Source organism: Propithecus coquereli, unplaced genomic scaffold (assembly GCF_000956105.1).
Source record: "Propithecus coquereli isolate 6110/MARCELLA unplaced genomic scaffold, Pcoq_1.0 Scaffold14, whole genome shotgun sequence".
NCBI classification, from domain to species: Eukaryota; Metazoa; Chordata; class Mammalia; order Primates; family Indriidae; genus Propithecus; species Propithecus coquereli.
In genome coordinates, this window is record NW_012138302.1 from 3556615 (window position 1) to 3577552 (window position 20938).

Consider the following 20938-nt stretch of genomic DNA (forward strand, 5'->3'; position numbering starts at 1 on the left):
CTGGGAGAATCCGAGGTGGCATGAATCAACGTTAACAGCCTGGCTGTGATACTACACTATAGTTTTGCATAATATTGCAATGGGAGAAATGGGCAAAGTTTACAGGTATATCTCTGAATTATTTCTCACAACTGCACACGAATCTATAATTATTTCAATAGAAATTTCAGTTACAAAAGTAGCTACAGGAAAAGAATATGGTTACATGCTGGGTGTGGCAGCTCAGGTCTGTAATCCCAGCACCTTGAGAAGCTGAGGTGGGAGGATCCCTTGAGGCCAGGAGTTCAAGACAAGCCTGGGTAACATAGCAAGACTTCCTCTCTATAGGAGGCTGAGGCAGGAGGATCACTTGAGTCCAGGAGTTGGAGGCTGCAGTAAGCTATGATTGCACCACTGCACTCTAGCCTAGGCGACAGAGCAAGACCCTGTCTCAAAAAAAGAATATAGTTACATAAAATTACAGTTCCGAATTATAAATTCATTGGTAAAATTTCAGCAAAACACATAAAAAATTTTTAATTACTAGTACTCTACTATCCAAATATTCTTTTGTAATATTTTGATAGTTCTTTCATTTTTAGACTAGTATATATATTTACAATGATTTTCCTATGTATATATAAGTATGTATATGTATATTTATATTTAATTCAATATATATAGTTTCTTATTTATTCCATTAATTTTATACTTTGAAGATCTTCCCATTATATTAAAAATTCCCTGAATGATTATTCTTTGAGGGATATTTAATAATACTATATAGGCATATCATAATTTTCTGAACCAATCCCCTATTTGGGGACACTTTTGACTTTCAAAATTTTTTCTATTATAAATATTTCTGCAATAAATTACATCTAACTGGCTGCCAACATTACTGAGATGAAAGAGAACAAGTCCCCAGATACAAAATGTTGAGTTAGAATGGAGCTTAGAAATCACCTGACCAAACAATTCCCCTAAAACAAACACACACCCGCACATAAATTATTTTATAGTTATGGAAATTATGTACCTATTTACACTTCAGGAAGTAAGGACAATGCACAATTTCAATTTCAAAAGTTCTCTATGTAAAATAGCAAAGAAAACCATGAGCCACCAACCTTGCTCTAAGTCATTTTTGACTTTGTAGAATCAAGTAGAAAAAGCATAAATGAAGGAAACTATAGAGAAAAAAAATAAAGGCTCTGCAACATGATAGATGCGGTTCATATTCCCATTCTCTGTGACCTTGGGGAAGCAGTTTAACTATTTTAATTTTGTTCCTTGATCCATAAACATACCCTTACTGGACCTTCAGTAAATATTGTTGTCTGAATGAATGAATGAAGTACTGGCATATATAGGTACTCAACTGCTCACTGTTATTAAACATTCAAAGTTCTTCCAAGCTTCTAGTTTGGAACAGATAAAGACGACAATGCTTTTTCCTCCATCCTTTTATCATTCTATTTCTTCCTTTGAAAATACTCTTTCTGACTTTATCTGAAATGTTCAAATCCTACCCATCCTGCAAGACTGACCTCCAATACAACCTAAGGTCAGTCTCCACCTCCTCTGAACTCCCTCACAGAGCATCCTATCTGTGCTTGGCACATGTGTATTAGAGTTATTCCTGTACTCACCTTATCCTTAAGTCACTTCCTCGCTCTAGGCCTCACTGGATGAGATTGGTAGTTGTCAAACTGGATCCTACACAGTCCTCAGTTCTGAGATACGCCCCCAGATGACAATGTTGGGGTAAGGAGGGGAGTGGTCCCAGAAAAGCAGTGTCCAGTTTCCCACCCTTACTTTAACCAGAGCTGCTTTGTTTTCACATACAGTCACGTACCATGTAATGACATTTACATCAATGACAGACTGCATATGTGACAGTGATCCCATAATACTATAATAGAGCTGAAAAATTCCTATAGCCTACTGATGTTATAGCTGTCATAACTTTGTAGCACAGCACCTTACCTTTTCTATGTTTAGGATATGTTTCGATATACCAATATGTACAATTGTATTGCAATTGCCTACAGTGTTCAGTACAGTAACATGCTGTACAGGTTTGTAGCCTAGGAGCAACAGATTATACCACAGAGCCTAGGTGTGTAGTAGCCTATACCATCTAGGTTTGCATAAGAACACTCTATAATGTTTACACGACAAAATCGCCTAAGGATGCATTTCTCAGAACATATCCGTCATTAAGCGACATGACTGTATTTTATATATTCAAAGTCTGGGTAAGGCTTTATTGAGAAAAGGAATCTAGTACTAAGCAAATTTGAAAACCCTAAACTAGAAAATCCACAAGGTGAAAGATTCCATAGCAGTAGTAGTGCAGAACAAATAACAAAAACAAGTAAAATTTCATTGACCTAGATACTGTTCTAAACACTACATTCATCAATATTTTAATTATCACACAATCATAAGAGGTAGATATTCTTAACTCCATCCTAAAATGAGAACCTGAATCCCATAAACTAGAAGTGGTAAAGCCAGCCTGGATGCCCAGACAACACAGACCCTGATCTGAGTTCTTAATCACAGTATTTAACTGTCTTCTAAGTTCCTTTAAGGGCAGATACCTTGGCTTTTGTTTCTTTTTCTTTTTTATCCCCCACAGCACAGTACCTGGGCTGCTAGTCACTAAATAATGTTTGCTGAATGAATAAATGCTTGAATGAACAAAAGAAGGCTATCCTGGATTCCATGGAAACTGAGACACAAACTTGAACCTTCCAGGACCTCGGCTGCCTCCAGGTGATAGCCCTCCCCAAACACAGCCATTTTACTACTTAAGTCTTTTCCATACCATCTCCCTGAAAAGCAAAAGATTTCTTGCAGCCTGGAAGAAATTCCTTTTCAGTGTGGTTTAATTTGTAGTGCTGACCAGTACCATAAGCGTGATGGGTCCACGGATGCATACTTCACCAGGTTCGCTATTTCAACTCATAGCTAATATATTTCCTCTATTAAGGTTTCCTACCTGGGCAATACTGACATTTTTGAGCCATATAATTCTCTGTTGTGGGGAGCTGTACTGCATATTGTAGGACGTTTAGCAACACACTGGCCTCTACCCACTAGATGCCAGTAACAATTCTCCCCACTATTGTGACAATCAAAAATGTCTCCAGACATTCCCAAATGTCCTGGGAAGGGGACATAAAATAGCCCCTTATTGCCAACCACTGCCCTACATGAACTAGCTTTTGTAGAAACACCAGGAAAACAATAAAGAAAAGAAAATCAGGCAATGGCTAGTCATGTTTAGAATATAAATGACAATTTCTTTTCATCCTTGGAAAATTCCTGGGCTTCATCATCTACCCTCAAAATTCTCCTTAAACTAGGCTGTTGTGAATACCCCATAATGTAACAAGCAATATTACTTGTTGATTGTTCCTTGACTGTCTGTTGACTGCCTCAACCAAGAGTTTTAGTGATAAGTATCCTCACGTTTATGAGGACTTGTGGTGTCTACAAATTGCCTTAAAGCCTATGAACGATCCCAGAATGAATAAAACAAAAAAAAAGGTCCAGTGCTTTGTAAACTGAAGAGAGTAAAATGATCCACCTTGAAGAAACCTCAGGATAATAAAATATTCTCAACATTGCCTTACTTCACTTCAACCTCTTGACACAGCCCACACTTATCAGGCACCTACTATAGGGCAGGGAAAGCACTAGGCACTTTTCTATACCTTATCCCATTTGATCTTCCTAACAATCTGATAAGAAAGGCATCTCTGTTTTACAGAAGGGGAAATTGAGGCTCAGAGGATTCAAATGACTTGCCCAAGGTCACAAAGCTAGTCAGCAACATCAAAAACTTGAATCTACAACAATAACTGGCTGTATTGCAGTATTCTACAAGAAAACTAGTAGCCACAACCAATGAAGAGCCAAGAAGGTTAATGTAAAATATTTTCATTCATACTCTATGCATAGAGACGAAAGGATATATTCCAAATGTTCACAATGGTCCTTCATGGAAAACAAGTTTGTCAGTTATTTTTATTTTTTCTTCATGTTTTTCTGCATTTTCAAAATTGTTTTGCCTTGAATATGTATTACCAACATAATGAAAAGTAATTAAAATTCATTTTCAACAACAGACATAATTCACGGACATTTAATGCCAGTTTCACTGACATTTAATGCCAGTTTCAAGTAAACCATTATCATCATTTCTCATTTGCAAGACTAACAAAGATTAAGAAGTTTGATAATACTCGGCTTTGACAAGGATGTGAGAAAATAGTCTCATATACTGTTAGAAATTTAAGTTGGAACAAGATTCTTAGCAATATGGCAAGAGCTATCATAATGTGAACTGCATATGGTCCTTCTCTTATTAATTCACTTACAAGAATTTTTCTCACAGGTATACCACATATACAATATACAATAATATATATTCAAAGATACTCACTGCCTACCAATAGAGGGATTGGGACAGTGGAACTCAAAACAGTCAGGTACATCTTTAGGTACTAATGTAGAAAGTTACCCAAGACATAGTGTTAAATAAAAAATCAAGTTATATGATAGCATGTATAGAAAGATTCCAGGATATACAACTGTATATTATATATGAATAGACGCATATGTATATGTGGTATGCAGAAATGTGCATGTATCTTTGTAGTTTATATAAGCTTGTACATGCATAAAAATTTTTGCAAGTACAGGCAAAAAACCATTAATATTAGTTATGTCTGGAAAAACTGGGAAGAAAGGAAATGGATTTTTATTTTCATTTTCATATCACTCTCTGAATTATTTTAAATTTTCTTTTCATGAACATGTATCACTACTATAAACTGAAACAGGTTTGGGGAGGGGTTGGTTTTTAAGAGCCAAGAGGCCTGGCTCTCATGCAATGGCTTAAAAACAAAGCAAGACATGAAATAGAGCTGTCTTCTGTTATAACTACAAACGCTCACAAAACAAGACAATGTGTGAAAGTTTCCCAGCCTCTGTGTGCCAGTGAGAGGGATAATGGAGACAGCTCTCTCCTGGCACATTCAGGACAAAGCCAGGCTCCTACCCCCTGTTAAGAGATTTTAATGGCTGGATTTTAAGACCAATAATTAAGTAAAATCCTGTAACACTTTTTAAAACAACCTAAACCAATTTCCCTAGCAGTTAAAACCCAACTTTTCCTGTTCTATCCCTCCAACTTATCTCCTCCTAAAGTAGCACTGAGTGTCCAAGATCCCAGCTCTCCTCCTTTGCAAATCTCTGTCATACCCCAATACGTCAAAAGACCTGGGCTCTGCTGCCAGCTTGGTTGTGTATACGCACATGGAACCTAATAGAGTTTCTCTCTAAAATATTTTGTTAATGCCACCTACTTCACTGGATCATTTCAAGATCAACATACAATAGAGTATAAAAAAGCACGTTGCTGATGGGAGGTGTTCATAATAGGGGAGGCGATACATGTGTGGGGGCAGGGAGTATATGGAAAATCTCTGTCCTGTACCTTCCTCTCAATTTTGCTATGAACCCAGAACTGCTCTAAAACAAACAGTCTTTAAAAAAATTAATTTTAAAAAAATGCTGAGCCTTAATGTTGAACAGTATAGTTGCTGACCTTGTCTATGGTATATTAAATCCTGTCTACAATCTGGAATACCTATGAAGCCACATCAAATTCTTTCTCAAGGCAAGCGGCAAAATGGTCTCTTAAAAACACAACTCAGGCCTCACTTGCTGTCATTCCCTCCTAGCCCGCTAAGTGTCAGTTACATCAGTTACATACTCCATTCCGCAAGGCTGTCCCTCTCCTGCAGGTCTTTGCATTTGCTGTACCTAGCACTTGAAATGCCCTACACTCAGCCGTTTTTTTTTTCTGCTTGTTTCTGTTTCCTCAGGTATAAGCGCAAACATTTTCTCCTCAGAAAGGCCTTTCCTGACCACCCTTTGTAAAAGAGGTCACCCCCCTCCACCCTCCTGGGCTATCGCTGCATAGCATTTAACATACCATGTGATCATTTCTCTTTGTTCACTGGTTGTGCATTAAAGCATAAGCTCCTAAGTGCCCAGGTCTTATCTGTCTCATCCTCTACTGTACCCCCTGTGGCTAGAACAGTGCAGGCACACAGTAGGCAGCCAGGAGGCATTTATGAAATGACATGAATGACGAGTTACCGCTGCAAAATGCTTTCGTGTACATTCTCATGTTTCACCTCACCTATAAAACAGGTAGGGGCAGTATGATTTTTCTTATTTGAATGACTCGCCCGAGGTCACAGCTAGTAAATGACAAAGCAAGAGCTTATATTTGGAGTTCCTGACCCACAATTCCCTGGTACCCCCACCGCTCAACAGCATCCACAAATTTGGACTTGGAAGGGTTGAAAATGGAGCGATTTATCTAGGCTTCAGCAGTAGGAGAGAGGAAGAGAAAGATCTGCTTTCTTGCAGAGGTAGGAGAGACAGGGAGGGGAAATAAATGGCGAGCTATTATCTTGTACTCCCAGGGTGCGAATTAGTAAGTAAAATTCGTTCCTTCATCTGAATGAAATGTCACTACCTTTGGGACAGAGCCTTATGAAACCTCTCATCACCAAGTCACAGTGTGGAAGGAACACTTTGCTAAATTGAAGCGGCAAGTGAAATTTTAGGTAAGCCCGATGGAATTACCCAAACTGCAAAGTGACACCAGTCTTCACACCTATTGAGCCACACACAGCAGGCTGAGAGCTAAGTCACGTGCACACACACCCCCCAAACTACAGTCATCCACACACCCTGCTGGGGCAGGGGGCTCCAAGTCTCCCAAACATGCTGACTCACTGACTGGGGAGAAGACACAGACAGCAAAGGGGAGAAGGAGAGAGAAGAGGGGAACAGAAGAGTAGCAGAGGCAAAGGAAGAGAAAGAGGGATAAGGAAGTCGAAGGTGGAGGAGAAGGAGAAAGAGGAGGACTAAGGAAGAGAAGGAAGGACCACATGAGAGAAACTGAAAGAAGAATAAGGGGCAGGGAGAAATGAGGACAGTTATCCTGCTAAGGTTTTTGCTGCAATGCTCAAGTTGCCAAATGCTGGTACAAGACAGTCCTTTAGAATTTCTGGGGTCAGGGTTTTTTTTCCCCCGGTGCCTGTCTGTTTCCATAGAGACTGGGAATTTCTGCTCTCAATAAGCATCTTCCAAGTGCCCCAGGTGTTTGATCTTTCTTGCTGTGCCTCCATCACCAAACAAAGAACCAGAACTAGGGCTCCACTGGTAAGAATGGGCAGAAGGGTGGGCCAGCCACCCTACACCATCCTGGCCTCCAGCCTGGGGCCTGGCCTCAGCCCAGTGCCACAGAGCTTCAGTTCTAGCACTTCTGCCAGATTACCTTACTCCTCCCCCCAGGCAACACAGTGCCTGCTCCCAACTCCCACCCCTGGGCAGCACTCCCCTGGGGATGTGCACAGCCGAAAATGCAGCCTACCAAAAAGCTGAAAGCCTGGGCAACCTGTGCACCATGCTGACGGCATACTCCACCCCTTCCACAAGCATGTTCGTGGTGAGCTTGCAACACAGAAAACCAGTTGGTCACATTTTCCATTTCTGGCTGAGACCGGAAATACTACCTTCTCTCCTACAGCCATCCAGGCTAGACTCCTCTGGCTTCCCCTACACCTCACGCCCCACATCTGTCAGTCGTCTCGGTCTGTTATTCACCTGCATGATGATTCCCCAGCTGCCTCTCTTTTCCCCAATCCCATGGGCACTGCCTTGGCTTGGGCCTTCCTCATTTCTCAGGTCATCAACTAAACTGCCACTTGACTGTTCCCCTCATCCTCCAGGTGCACGCTCTGTCTTCCAGTACATCCCTTCCCTTCCTACTAAGGCAGGCTTCCCTGGAGCCCAGGAACCTCTGTTTTCAGTCAGCACCTCAGGCAACCTGATGCAGCCAGGACACAGTTGGAAACTGCAGGTGGGATCCATCCTTCCTGCAGCTCCAAGCAGTTACCTCCAGGATTCACGTATTGCCCTCTCTTCCCTGGGGCTGCACTGTAACTTTGGTGGGACCTAGGCTCTTTTACCTTCACAGCCTGTTCCTCCATTAAGAGAAAAAAATTATATATTTTATGACTGTATTCGTATAAAGATGAATTCATTATTGTTATGCTTATTTATTTTATTCTGGTTTTTAAAAGAAATTAAAATTTAAGAATTTTTATAGACCCTAAAATTACTGTGGTCCCTAAGCACTGTGCCTAGTGGATGAGTCAGCCCTACCTCACCACTGTTCCCACTCTTAGTGGCTTCCAGCGCCTACATAATAAAGTCCAACCTCCCCAGCAGGCTCACCCTGACCTGGGCTCAGTCTATGTTCCCTGCACCATCTGCTACAGCACTTCCCACCCATCTGGGCTCCAGCTTCAAGGCCTAAATGCAATTCTCTCAACACACTATACACTATGATGCTACTGTGCCTTAGCCCTCGGCCCAAAATTTTCCCTTCCTTCTTTCCCTACTGATGTCTCATGCAAACATCGCATTCCATTGTAGCCATCCCCAGTCCTCCCAGTGAAATTACGACTCCTTCCTCTGCATCCCTGTAGCACTTTACACGTCTATTATTACACCACTTATTCACCCTACCTTTTCCCAAATATCCCCAATTCCAATGGCACTTCCTTCACAGCGTAACATTTCTAAAATCAGTAACTGGCTTACAACATATGCCAAACACACTTGCCAGCTACCAGGTAGAGTACCACACCACAACGCGCCAACAGTCATTTTCCGCACGTGCAAACCCAACACTGCACAGGAGGCACTTGGTCATCTGGTTGCTTCCTTGGTGGTGGTATTTGCATTGTTAATACCACACACAGTTGAATTTTAATTTAAAGTTTCTCTCCCTAGTACCTTTAAAAATTATGGTCTGATGTATTATGGAAATAAAAAGATATTTTGGACCCGGACTATGGCCTATGATATGTCAGATAAAGCAATTAAAGGTAGTAGAAACTGGCAAGAAACTGCCAGATCTCTTGGCACATGTTATGAAATTTTCTAATTCCTTGGACCATGAAGAACTTACTCCTCAGATACTGAGCTGCTCTGTCAAAAGCATCCAAGTAAATTTTAGGAATAGCTGTTTAATATACAATAACTATAATTTAGTTTTTTTCCAGAGCTACAAATTTTGTGACATGGAAATGCACAGTCTAAATTCCAGGATTCTTCAATCTATCTCAAAATTATGGCTTTTTTTCCAAAAGGAGTTCAAAATGGTGAACACTGATTATGAAAAGCTTAAGTCACTGTAACATTTTCATACAACTGCAGGTGGCCAAAAGTGATACAAAAAACTCTTAATATTAAACCTCAAAATAGCTAAGATTCAGACTTTGTGATACTGCTTAAGAAATACACAGATCTATAGATAAAAATCATTTATTGTTAGTTCATAAATTATATATTTCTAGTTCCATTTTTTTCTGCTTAAAAAAAGTTACCTTTATGATAAATCATATAATAGATTGCATGTTTTGGTCAAGATAGCACAGTCTTTGGTAAGCTAATTCTTTCTGCAACAGAAAACTCTTAGAGGTCTAGACTATGTATTAATCATCTGTCTTCCCCCTCCAGTATCCTTGCATATGAAAAAATGTTCATTATTGAATTGATGTAGTTTTCTAGCAACAGTTTTATTTCTTTCAAGCCTGGCCTTATTTCTGTTAAAATCGAGCTGTATGCTTATTTTTAGGTTTGGATGGGCATATTTCATTATAAATGCCCTTTTTAAAAATTCAAACTCCGTTCATGCCTTTATTTATTCAACAAGTATTTATCAGGCTCCTAACAAATGCCAAGCTGTGACAGAATACAAAGGTGAATAAAACACAGCCTTGCTCTGAACTTTACTTACAGTCTAGAGGGAGAGACAGGCCAGGCAGCACATCACAACTCAATGCAATGAGAGCCATGGGGGAGAGTACAGGCTGCTGAGGAGCATGGAGGAAGACCATCACTGCAGCCTACGGGGTTAAGGAATACCGAATCCAAGCCCTGAAGAATGGGTAGGAGATAACCCATAAAAGTGGGCATCCAGGTGGTCTATAAATTGGCCTAAGTCGAGGGAACAGTGTATGCAAAAGCATAGAGATATAGGTGGGACATGGGGAGGGGATCTAGCAGTAGAGAAAGGATGAGAAGTTTTGCTGGGCTAGATTTCAGGGGTACCACAATGGGCTTAAGATATCCAGTCAGGAATACCCTGGACTTAATCCTAAGAGCAGTGGGGATCCATTTTTCTTTACAAGAGATCCACAAATCTATAAAGCTGCACCAATTATATTATTCTCTCAATATCAAGGCTTAATCAGATTTATTCAATGCTGCTTTTGCTCTGCCTGCTTCATTTCCAGCGTTTTAAAATTCTTCATCTTATATTTAAGTCAAGAAGACATATTTGTCTTGTTTTACGAGAATCAAAATGAAAAACAACTGCACCCATTTTGGTTCCCACAATCACTCCTATTTATCCTTTCCTCAGACAAAGCAGCAAATAAAAAAAATCACCACTAAATTCTTCATTTGCAATCTTATGGGCATTTCCCTATGGCATTTTACTCAATATAAAATGAGTAGAGCCTGTGTAAGCTTAGGCAACTTTCTTAACCTTTCTGGGCCTTGGTTTATTCAACTATAAGAGAAAGGTAACTATCACCTACCTTATATTAGGTTATCAGGTATGGAATGTCCGATTTCCTTACGTACTAAGTTTGACAGTTGATACCTCTGACATTTCACTTTAACACTTTTTGTTTTTTTTTTTTTTTTTTTTTTTTTATATTGTGAAGGTACATCCTCGTTTTTTTGAAACACATGTTTTGGCTTGTAATTATCCTTCAAATTTTTTTAGAGCAATTTTTGTGAAACCGTGGATAAGCCAAAAATTCATGTTATTTTTTAACATGAGATCTGCTGTGGAACCAATGCAGCTCAGACAGCTCAAAATATCAACACAGTGTTTGGGAAGGATGTGGCTAATGAATGCACAATACACTGATGGTTTGACAAGGTCCACTGTGGTGATTTTAATCCTGAAAATTAGGTCACCCATGTGGGTGACCTGACACCAAGGGGGATAATGATGAGCTGAAAGCCGTAGTGTAAGTGAATCCATCTCAACTTACACATGAATTAGCAGCAAGATTTGACATTACTATTCCAACAATATTGTAGCATTTGAAACAAATGGGCAAGGTAAAGAGGATGGATAGATGGGTTCCACATGAATTAAATGAGCATCAGAAGAGAAATTGTCTCAAAGCTTGCCTTTCTTTGCTGTCATGACATAAAGGCGAACCATTTCTCCACCGTATTGTTAAGTGTGATGAAAAATAGATTTTTTTGACAATCATAAGCATTTGGCACAATGGTTGGATAAAGATGAAGTGCCGAAACACAGTCCAAAACCAAATGTTTATCAAAAAAAAGCTGATGGTGTCTGTTTGGTGGTCCAATGCTGGTATTAATATTATCCACTACAGCTTCATGAAACCTGGTCAATTGATTACAGTGGATGTCCACTGCAACCAGTTGGATGAAATGATGAGGATGCTTGTGATTAAGCAGCCAAGATTAGTCGATAGAGACAGGCCAATCCTCTTACAAGACCACATGTCACAAAAAACAAACTACAAACAAACTACAGAAGCTGGACTTGGAAACTCTCTGTCATCCACCATATTCACCAGACCTTGCACCAGCTGACTGCCACTGCTTCCAGGCTTTGGACCACTTCTTGCAAGGAAAAATACTCAATTCTCGACAAGCTGTGGAAAATGCCTGTCACAATTTAATGGCCACTGGCTCTCCAGGCAAAGCTGTGTCGATAGTTTAGATGCATATTTTGATTAATTATACTGCTTCTTGTTTGAGATATAATAAACTAAACTTTTGATTCAAAATCGGACATTTCATATTTAATAACCTAACAGAATTCTTAGGAGGTTTAAATAAGATACCATATGTACAGTGTTTGGCATTATGCTTGAATTATAATCATTAAATTGTAGCTATTTTTATCATTAAGGATTATCAAACAATGTATAATACATATATGTACATGGTTAAACTTTGAATTTGTATTTTATTACAATTTTAATGGTACACATATACATATATACAATCTACATGTTTGCAAACACATACTTTTTTTGAGACAGGGTCTGTCTCTGTTGCCTGATCTAGAGTGCAGTGGCGTCATCATAGCTCACTGCGACCTCAAACTCCTGGGCTCAAGTGATCCTCCTGCCTCAGCCTCCCAAGTGGCTGGGACTGCAGGCATGCACCACTATGTCCAGCTAATTTTTCTATTTTTCATAGAAACAGGGTCTCACAATGTTGCTCAGGCTGGTCTTAAATGCCTGGCCCCAAGCGATCCTCCTACCTTGGCCTCCCAAAGTGCTAGGATTATAGGCGTGAGCCACTGCACTTGGCCCTACACACAAAATACATTGTGTGTCAAAAGTCCTGCTAGAAACTTTCCATAGGGGTTATTTCTGAGGCAAGGGCCTAAAGAATCAAGGAGAGAAGAGGGTGTTTTACTTTTTTCATTTTATTACTTTCTATAATCTTTAATTCTTTTTTAGCCAAGAGTATGGGAACCTTATATAATAAAAATTTATGAAAAACTCTGTTATGCAAAAATCAAATAAATAAATTATTCTCAAAGCTTAGGATAATAATACGGAAATCTCTTTATACGGGGGAAAAAAAGGTGTGAAACCTAGGTTTCATGAGCCTAGAAAGGAGGAGAGCTAGACTAAGAGGAGCAAAAGTATTTATTCTCAAATTATCTAAGGCTGCCATGTAGAAGAGGATTGGATTTATTTTGTATTTACAGAACACAAAGGCTGGTTTTGTCCAAATAGAAGAAAGAACTGTGTACTGATGAGAGCAGTCCAAAGATACTGCCCCAGAAGGAGGTAAAGGCCCCATCATAAAAGGTGTGCACCATTGGCTACACGGCCATCTTCAGAACTTTGGTTCAAGGGATTACCTTTCCAAGTCTATGAAACCTGGCAGTCTCTAGGCATTTGAAATCTGACACTTAGATGGACACATCTTGCTCTGTTATCCAGTAACTAGTGTATTTTTAAATGGTTATCCAGAAACATCCAAACTATAGCCACAAATTAAATAAGTTAGATGAATCAACTTTGCCTCCAATCTACAAGACCCTTAAATAGGCAGGTGTTCTCATGAAAAGATTATTAGTAAATATGTTTATTATATTTCAGTAAAGTATAAAGTCATCCAAATAAATATTTCATAATGTTAAAACCCAGTTCAAAATGTGGATGCTGTGTTTAAACACCATCTAGAATAGTATCTGTTAAAGATAATTTTTGTTTTCAACCAGATTCACACTACATAGTATTTTAGCATTCCTTATCCATATTCTTTTAAATTTCATTAATATCTGTTTCCAGACTTCAATCAGACTACTCTTTTATGGCTTGCCATTATGAACTCGATAAATTAAGCCTAATGTTAGAACACTTCCATGCCTCAACATTGGGAGTTTAACTTTTCTGGGTTCTACTTTCCCTGAAAGGTAGAGTACACATGAGAAATGTGGGGTTTCCAGGCTGATGAATTGGAATAGCTGCAGCGCCTTTGAGATATGACAGGATGACCTTTAAATGACAACCTTTTTTAGAGAATAATTTGAATGAAGAGAAAGTTAGCCAGGGAAGGCAGAGAGCTCTGCAAGACACACTGAGCTAGGAGACTGCTCTGGTATCTACCACTTGAGAATCTGTTGACTTAGAAAGTCATTACATTCCTCTGAACATCCGTCCCTCTTTTCTCTAAAAGCAGAGGGGAAAATCAAAGTAGATAATATTGTTTCCATTTCAACAATCAGTTGATATTATGCCTACACAGAATGATAGTTTGGTTCAATGGAAAAAAAACTCTGACCTTAGAGTCAGAAGACCCAATTCTGGCTGTTAATAACTAGCTATTTTGCCTTGGACAGGTCTCCTACCATCTCTAAGAATAAGTTTCTTCATATGATAAATTGGGAGGGCACACATAGCAAAGAAAAATTGCAAATGTATTCTCATGTTGTTTTAAGCCTCAACTAAAGCTCTATGTTAAGAACAGGGATTACAATTCCCCTTTTATAAATGGAAACAGACTTTAAAAGGTTACTAGGTTTTTCAACTAGTAACAATAGTGTAAAGGTTTGATACCAAGTCCCTAAGCACAGACACATGCTGCTTATCCTACCTATTTAATAGAATTCTGGGAAAATGAAATAAGGCAAGTGTCCAAGTATTTTATCTATTATAAATAACCATACAAATGTAAGGCATTGTTACGACTAAGCTTTAAATTCTCTGGAGAGATATTGACATTTTTTCATCAACATTTCTGTCAGAGCAAAAACCCCATAAAGCACCTATCCTATGCAGCATGTCACAGTACATCAGTTGAATAAATGGGCAGATTACTACTACTTTAGAAATGATCCATGAATTTAATTAGATATCCTAAACAAATGGATATATTTACACTGCACGGGCCACACTCTGAGGATCTTAGAAGAAAGAACTATAATTAGACAAGACAGATATAGTTGCGCTAGTAAATGAATCCCACTCTCAGAGTCCAATCCCTCATTCAAACTAAGCAAATAGCATCATTCCAGACTCCATTCTCAACTGCTGCAACAAAGCCACCACATTCCCCTAACCAGATTTTGGAGTGAAAGGAGGGTAGGGGGAGGAGGAAGGGAATCCCTGCAGCCTCTTCATACAATGCTAGATCAAGTAGAAGAATCAATTCCTGGCAATAGCACTTTAGAGATAACAGTATTCTTAATGAAAATGCCTTCCCGTGATAACAGTTTATCAAGGCAATCCATTCTCCTTCTCCCAACCTATTGAAAAAGTCTGATTTAGTGAGAAAGACAATCCTCAAAAATCCAGGACTTACCCTAGGCTGCTCAGTTAGCATTACTGCCCCTACTAACTAACAGCTCCTAGAAGCCAGAAGGATCTCATTCACTGCTATATTCCTGCGCAGTACTCAGCACAGTGCCTCGCACATAACGGCTCAGGAAATATATGTGGAATTTATTCTACAGTGTAACATACTTCAAAAACCAATTCCAACTCTTAAAATGATAATCCCTATAAAAAGTGAAAATATATGAATTTCATATTTCTTTCATTTCCCTGAAGTGAGGCTCCTCAATGCTCATTTGGAATGTGTTCATTTTTATTTTGAATGTTTACATGCCCACTATATTCCCAAAATGATTATGGTGGCATCATTTAGACTAGTATATGAATCTTTTTTAAGATATAAAGGCGATCATATCCAGTCAAAAGATGGGTTACATTTTGATATACCACAGGTTTGAAAAAATATAAATCACATAACCACGAATATCAATACCAAAGCCCTGAAACCATTTAGGGGTGGGGAAACTACTACCTCAAGGCCACATGCAGCCCTCCAGATCCCCAAGTGTGGCCCCTTGACTGAATCCAAACTTTACCGAACAAACCCTTTAGTAAAGGCCACACTCAAGGATCCAGAAGGTCACACGTGGCCCCAAGGCTGCAGGTTCCCCACCCTCCACCAATACTTTATTTAACTTCAATAGGAACTTGAATGGGTAAAACTCATTTTCAGCCCAGGACATGTGAATTTCCGTGGACAATATCTCATCCCGCTTCACATGAGGAAAATAGAAAATAATAGCCTGGGGGGAGCCATTACACAATTAAAATAAGCAAGCATTTGTTTGCAAAGTGCGGCATTTAAATTCAGTTTGGTTTCATTACTGTCTAAAAACCCAACATGAATCTTTCCTCTGGAGTCCTCAGCTGTCCAGTATTAAAGTTACCAATGTCTAACCAACCACTGACCACTTCAATTATAAATTATCTCTATGTAAACAATCCTCTGATCCTAGTTCCCTGGAAAGGTAATAAGCAAATAGCTATAATAATACTCCTGGTCCACCATGGGTATATTAAATGACTGTTTTGCTATAGAAATCACTAAATGCTAACAGCGTTTCCAAGAAAGGACTCTAACTTACTAAAACATTTTATAAAATATGGTTGCAAGCCCAGACACAAAGTTTAGAGGCATTTCCATTGTCCCTACATTGTAAAAAGGTTGATGAAATTTTAGTACACTCAATGCAAAAGGATAAAGGTAAACAAGATCAAAGGCAACAACAATGAAATAAATCTCATTGTGCAAATCATAAACGCTGTGCAAAGGGGCTCTCGATCCCAGGTAAAAACTGCAGGAGAAAGGTAACAGTATGAACCATAGCAGACAGCTAAGATGTGGCGGGGCTTTACATAATTGCAAGTAACATCAGCATTACGAGAATAACAATTGGAATAAACACTGGTCCCACAGGCTGCAAAAACAATCAACGCACTGGCTCTTTCACCTCTCCCCCTCATCCAGCTGGGTAGTGAAAGCAGCTGCCTCTCCCCGCCCTCCTTCCAAGCCGCTCTTCGCGCCACCCCCTCCCCCTTTCTCTCCCCCTCCCCGCCCCCAGCTGGCGTATTCAGCAGTCTAGAGAGATTAAGAGGCGCTCGCTACGGTCACTGGGCCTCTGGACTGATCTAACGTTTCCTAGCTCTCTGGACGACAGAAAATAGAGACTGCACACCCTGGTGGCATTCGAAGCCTTCGCCTGCAACCCAGCTTTCTCCCAAGCCCGGGGCTGGGGTGAGAGCCTCGGGCTAGGCGACTGGGAGGCCGTGGAGGGCCGCGCGCTGCGCTCCCCGCCGGCAGCGCTACCTGAGCTGTCCATGGTGCTGGCGCGGTCCGGAGGCTGCCGGGCGGGACTCCGCGCCGCCGCCGCCCCGGCGTTCACTCTCTGCTTGCCGCCACCCCCGCCGCTTCCCGCACTTAAGTCCCCGTTACTGTCCACCAGCTGCAAAGATTCATAACCATCGTTGCTGGTCTTTTTCCGGTAGCTCCCGAGGAGGCTCATGGGCAAGCCCAGTGAAGAGGGAAAAAAATCAACCTGGGAAACGAAGGCGGGGAGGTGGAAGGTGGAAAGGGCTGAAGGAGGAATTAAAAAACAAAAAAATAATCAAGTGCCCGACATGATGCAAAGAGAAGGGAAAAGACGGAGCGGCCGCCGGAGAGGAGCTTTGCGGGGCGAGGCGAAGCCGCCGCCCTGGGCAGAGCGCGGCTCGGGGCGCGGGGAACGAGAAGGGGAGGGAGGAAGCGGGGAGGGCGCGGGCGGGCGGGTGCGCGCGTCCTCGGTGCCGCCGCCGCGGAGCCGCTGGCCCTGCCGAACTCCGGGCCCCGGGCCAGCACACTCTGGCTGGGGAGTGCCCGGAAGCAATCCTATAGGTGTCGCCGCGGCGCCCCGCCGCACAGCAGGCCAGCTCCAAGAGCCGCTGGCCCACGGGGAGGAAAGAAAAGAGAGGGAGTAAGAGAGGGGAGATTCGCGAGAAGCGGGGTTGAAGTCGGAAAATGGGGCGGGGTGGGAGGGGGAGGGGACTACTACGACAAGGGTGGGAGGGGGTGTGTTCGCGCGAGTGTGGTATTGGAGGAAGGGGTTAGGTGTCTCGGCCTGGTAAGCTTTGAGGACCAGGGGGTCTCTTGGTAAAATCCAGGCACGCCCATTTCGTATAACTTAGCCTATATTTGCTGGGAGATTCGGCAAATCAAAGAAAGCCACCCGGACAGAATCCATCCTGGAGGACTGACTGGTAACTCAACTGAACAGAAAAAGAATGCGTGTTAAGTGCCAGGCTATAGGGTATAAAGAAAGAACAGTATTTTGCACATTCCCCAGAATGGAAATGATCCCTAAGCGAGATATCAAAGAGTTGGATATTATAATATTCGCAGGCTATTAGGACCATTCTCCTAGTGAGTAGATGTTAATGTTTAGAACTATTCGTTGAGAGAATACATTGGGGAGAGGGGCAAGGTTAAGTCAGGTGCAATTTCAGATCTGCCATCATTTACCTTCGGACTTGGAGAAAGGACTCCACCATTCAACTGGCTTTAGGCATGGTTGGGGAGCAAGATAGACAAGGATTTTCTTCCCATCCTCTAGCCTCACTCTATTGTTCTTTCATAATCTGGGCAAAGAAAGCAGTCATTCATTATCAGAGGGGAATTTAATAGGAAGCTAATTAAGCTGAAGGGTTAGGGCCCGTTTCTTGCAGAAGGCCCTTTCAAGGCTGAGTACCTAATTTTTTTATTGGTGATTATATATTCTTATTCTTAAAGAGGACCCCAACACTGTGTAAGTTCCGGGCCTTACGAAACCCAGATAAACTCTGTTAAGTCTCAAATGTAATTACCAAATGTTTATTTTCACCTGAAATAATAAAATTTCAGAAAGATTCCTCATTCTCACATCTCACGTGAAGACCAGGTGAAAATCTTGGTTAAAAATCATCACTTTTTTCCTCTAGAACTTGGAAAGACTAAGTGAGGAGCCTTTCAAAAGTCATTTGACAGTGTTTCCTCACCAGAACAAGAGAAAAAATACATGCATATAAAACTTACATGAGCCCATACACAAAAAAAGCTTTGCTTTCTTCTTACCTGACATGGTTTTCTCTTGCTGTCATTATTTCAGTAACCTAACGACACAAAATTAAGCTATAGCATCTAAGGGGCTTCAGTCTAGATCATTTGGGACCCAAAGAGTTTCCTGAAAGCTCTGGCTCTACATAGGTCTACATCAAATAAATTAATTGGATTGAGATACATTTTTCCTATGCAAGGATCACTCAAACACAGATTCTTGTAGGAAGAGGATGAATCAGGAGAGGTCAAGAGTAATGTCTTCTAGATCCTTCCAGTCCAGAGAAGACCTAAACTCCCTGACCAGTTGCTTTCCCAACTGCATTATTTGAGGCGTGGTGTGACCTGAATCACAAATCAGAGTTAATGCTCATTTAGAACAATATCAAACAACTTGAATGGTGGCAGGAAAAACTGTAACAGAATTTTAAGCACAAGTTTTATACTTTTAATTTTCCAAATCTGTCAGATTGAGCTATTATAGTTACTTGACTAAAATAATAAAACTCAGTAAATTCTAGTAAAGAAATATTTTCCAATAACATTTTATATAATCTTCTTCTATACTTTTCTATTTCTTTTAATTCACTACTAACCCACAGGGAGAGTAATAACTAGTGTCTATAATGTGCCTTGAAAAATGCTGGATATCACTGGATTAAGGGAATTTAGAGAGGATCATTTTTGAAAAGTGAAAATTATTATTTTCAAAAAGAACACTTGGTTATTTTTGCTCAACTTCAGAGTTGCAGACATATTGCTGGAAGAAATTATAGATGAGACATATGCCTTTGCCTTTGTATTTTTCTATATCTATCTCTCAAGTTTGCAAATTTAAAGAAAAGCATGAATGGGCTACAAGGATCATTTTATTTTTATCTTTATACTTAATTTAATATAAATAAAATCAATCAGAATAACTATTAATAATCCTGCAAAATTAGGGCTATGAAGAGCATATTAAGGCAGGAAAAATAACTAGATTAATTTACAACAGTCTAAAAAATGGTGTTTGGGGTCTAAATTGGAATATGTACCAATTTCAACACTAAAATTTCTTTACTATCCTAAAGATCAAATTCATAAAGAGTTCATTTATCCATGAAGATCTTACTATCCTACTTTATAAAATGATCATAGTACTATCATTATATAGTTGAGGTAAGAATTGAATTAGTACTGTATATATAGTAAGTACTTAACAAAAGTTCTCTCTTATTACTATTATTGGTCTGTCTTAAGTGCAGCTCTATCCTCAGTGCCTTGGAGTCCTAGTTCCTCCCATGGGAGAAGCTCAGTAAAGGCTAAATATTAATATATTTTCCAGGAGTATGTCAATAGACGTTGTCTACATAATTTTGAATGAGAACCTGGGCTTAAGGAAAGGCGGTGGCACTGGTAAAACTCAAGGTGAACATTTAGAGCCTAACTCTCCTGTTTTTCCAAGATCAAGACTGCTTCATAATTTATTTTATCTCAAGAATACCACATCGCCTATGAGACAGAGGTAAAGGAATAGATGCCCTCTTTTCAGGAGAGCATTCTTTCCCTTTTCTCTTGCTGACTTTGGTTGCTTTTATTAACTCAATGAAGATTATCCACATTGAGGAATGTTCTAGAGCCAGGCTCTATTCCTCCCCATCCCCTTTACACACACACCCCATCCCAAATGCTCTCTTGTCACAACAGACACAATAACACTTTTGTGGTGGGCTAGGAGATGAAGGTAGGTATGCTGTGACCTATCTAGGTTTATGATCCGTGCTCTTTGATTCCCAGAAAATGTAATACATTGATTAAGATTGAGGTTCTAGACTCATATTGCCTATGATTGAATCCTAGTTCTACCAACTCTTGGCTCTATGACTTTGGGCAAGTTGCTTAACCTCTCTGCCTCACTTTTCTCCTTTGTAAAATGAGCATGGTAAGAGTGCTATCATAATAAGGTTGTAGTGAGAATTAAATTAGTTCGTATTATATAGTAAGTGATTAACAAATTGCTATCTATTATTACTGCGATTCTTGTACTACATTTATATACATAAGTTACTTTTAAAAACACAATTTCCTATCTGTAAAATTAAGCTAAAAATCTGCCCTACCTAACTAAGAGATGTGTTATCATTATGATGTGTGATAATATAAAAGCATTTTGTATAATGTGAAGTGATTGTTCTGACTTGAGTTTTTGGATATTGGCACTCATGTCTTTCCTATTGGATTTGTACTTCTTGAGGACAAAAGTCCATGTTTTATTCATGTTTGTATTCCCCATGACACCCAAAAGAGCACCTCACTGTCATTAGATATTGAGTAAGTATCTACTGAATTAATAAATTAATGAAGAAACAAAAATGTCTTTATCACC

At 40.0% G+C, this 20938-nt stretch overlaps 1 protein-coding gene across 2 annotated transcripts in view; it reads right to left on the bottom strand.

Moving 5' to 3' along the window:
• DNAJC6 (DnaJ (Hsp40) homolog, subfamily C, member 6) overlaps window positions 1-20938 on the bottom strand; it is a 140313-nt gene that overhangs the window by 85543 nt on the left and 33832 nt on the right. The window contains exon 1 of one of the 2 annotated variants that reach the window (XM_012639474.1): window positions 16813-17222. The exons of the other annotated variant lie outside the window; for it this stretch is intronic. Coding sequence (XP_012494928.1) covers window positions 16813-17008 — 196 coding nt within the window. The 5' untranslated portion in view covers window positions 17009-17222. Of the gene's footprint in view, window positions 1-16812; window positions 17223-20938 lie in introns of those variants that run through there. 2 annotated transcript variants of the gene reach the window in all.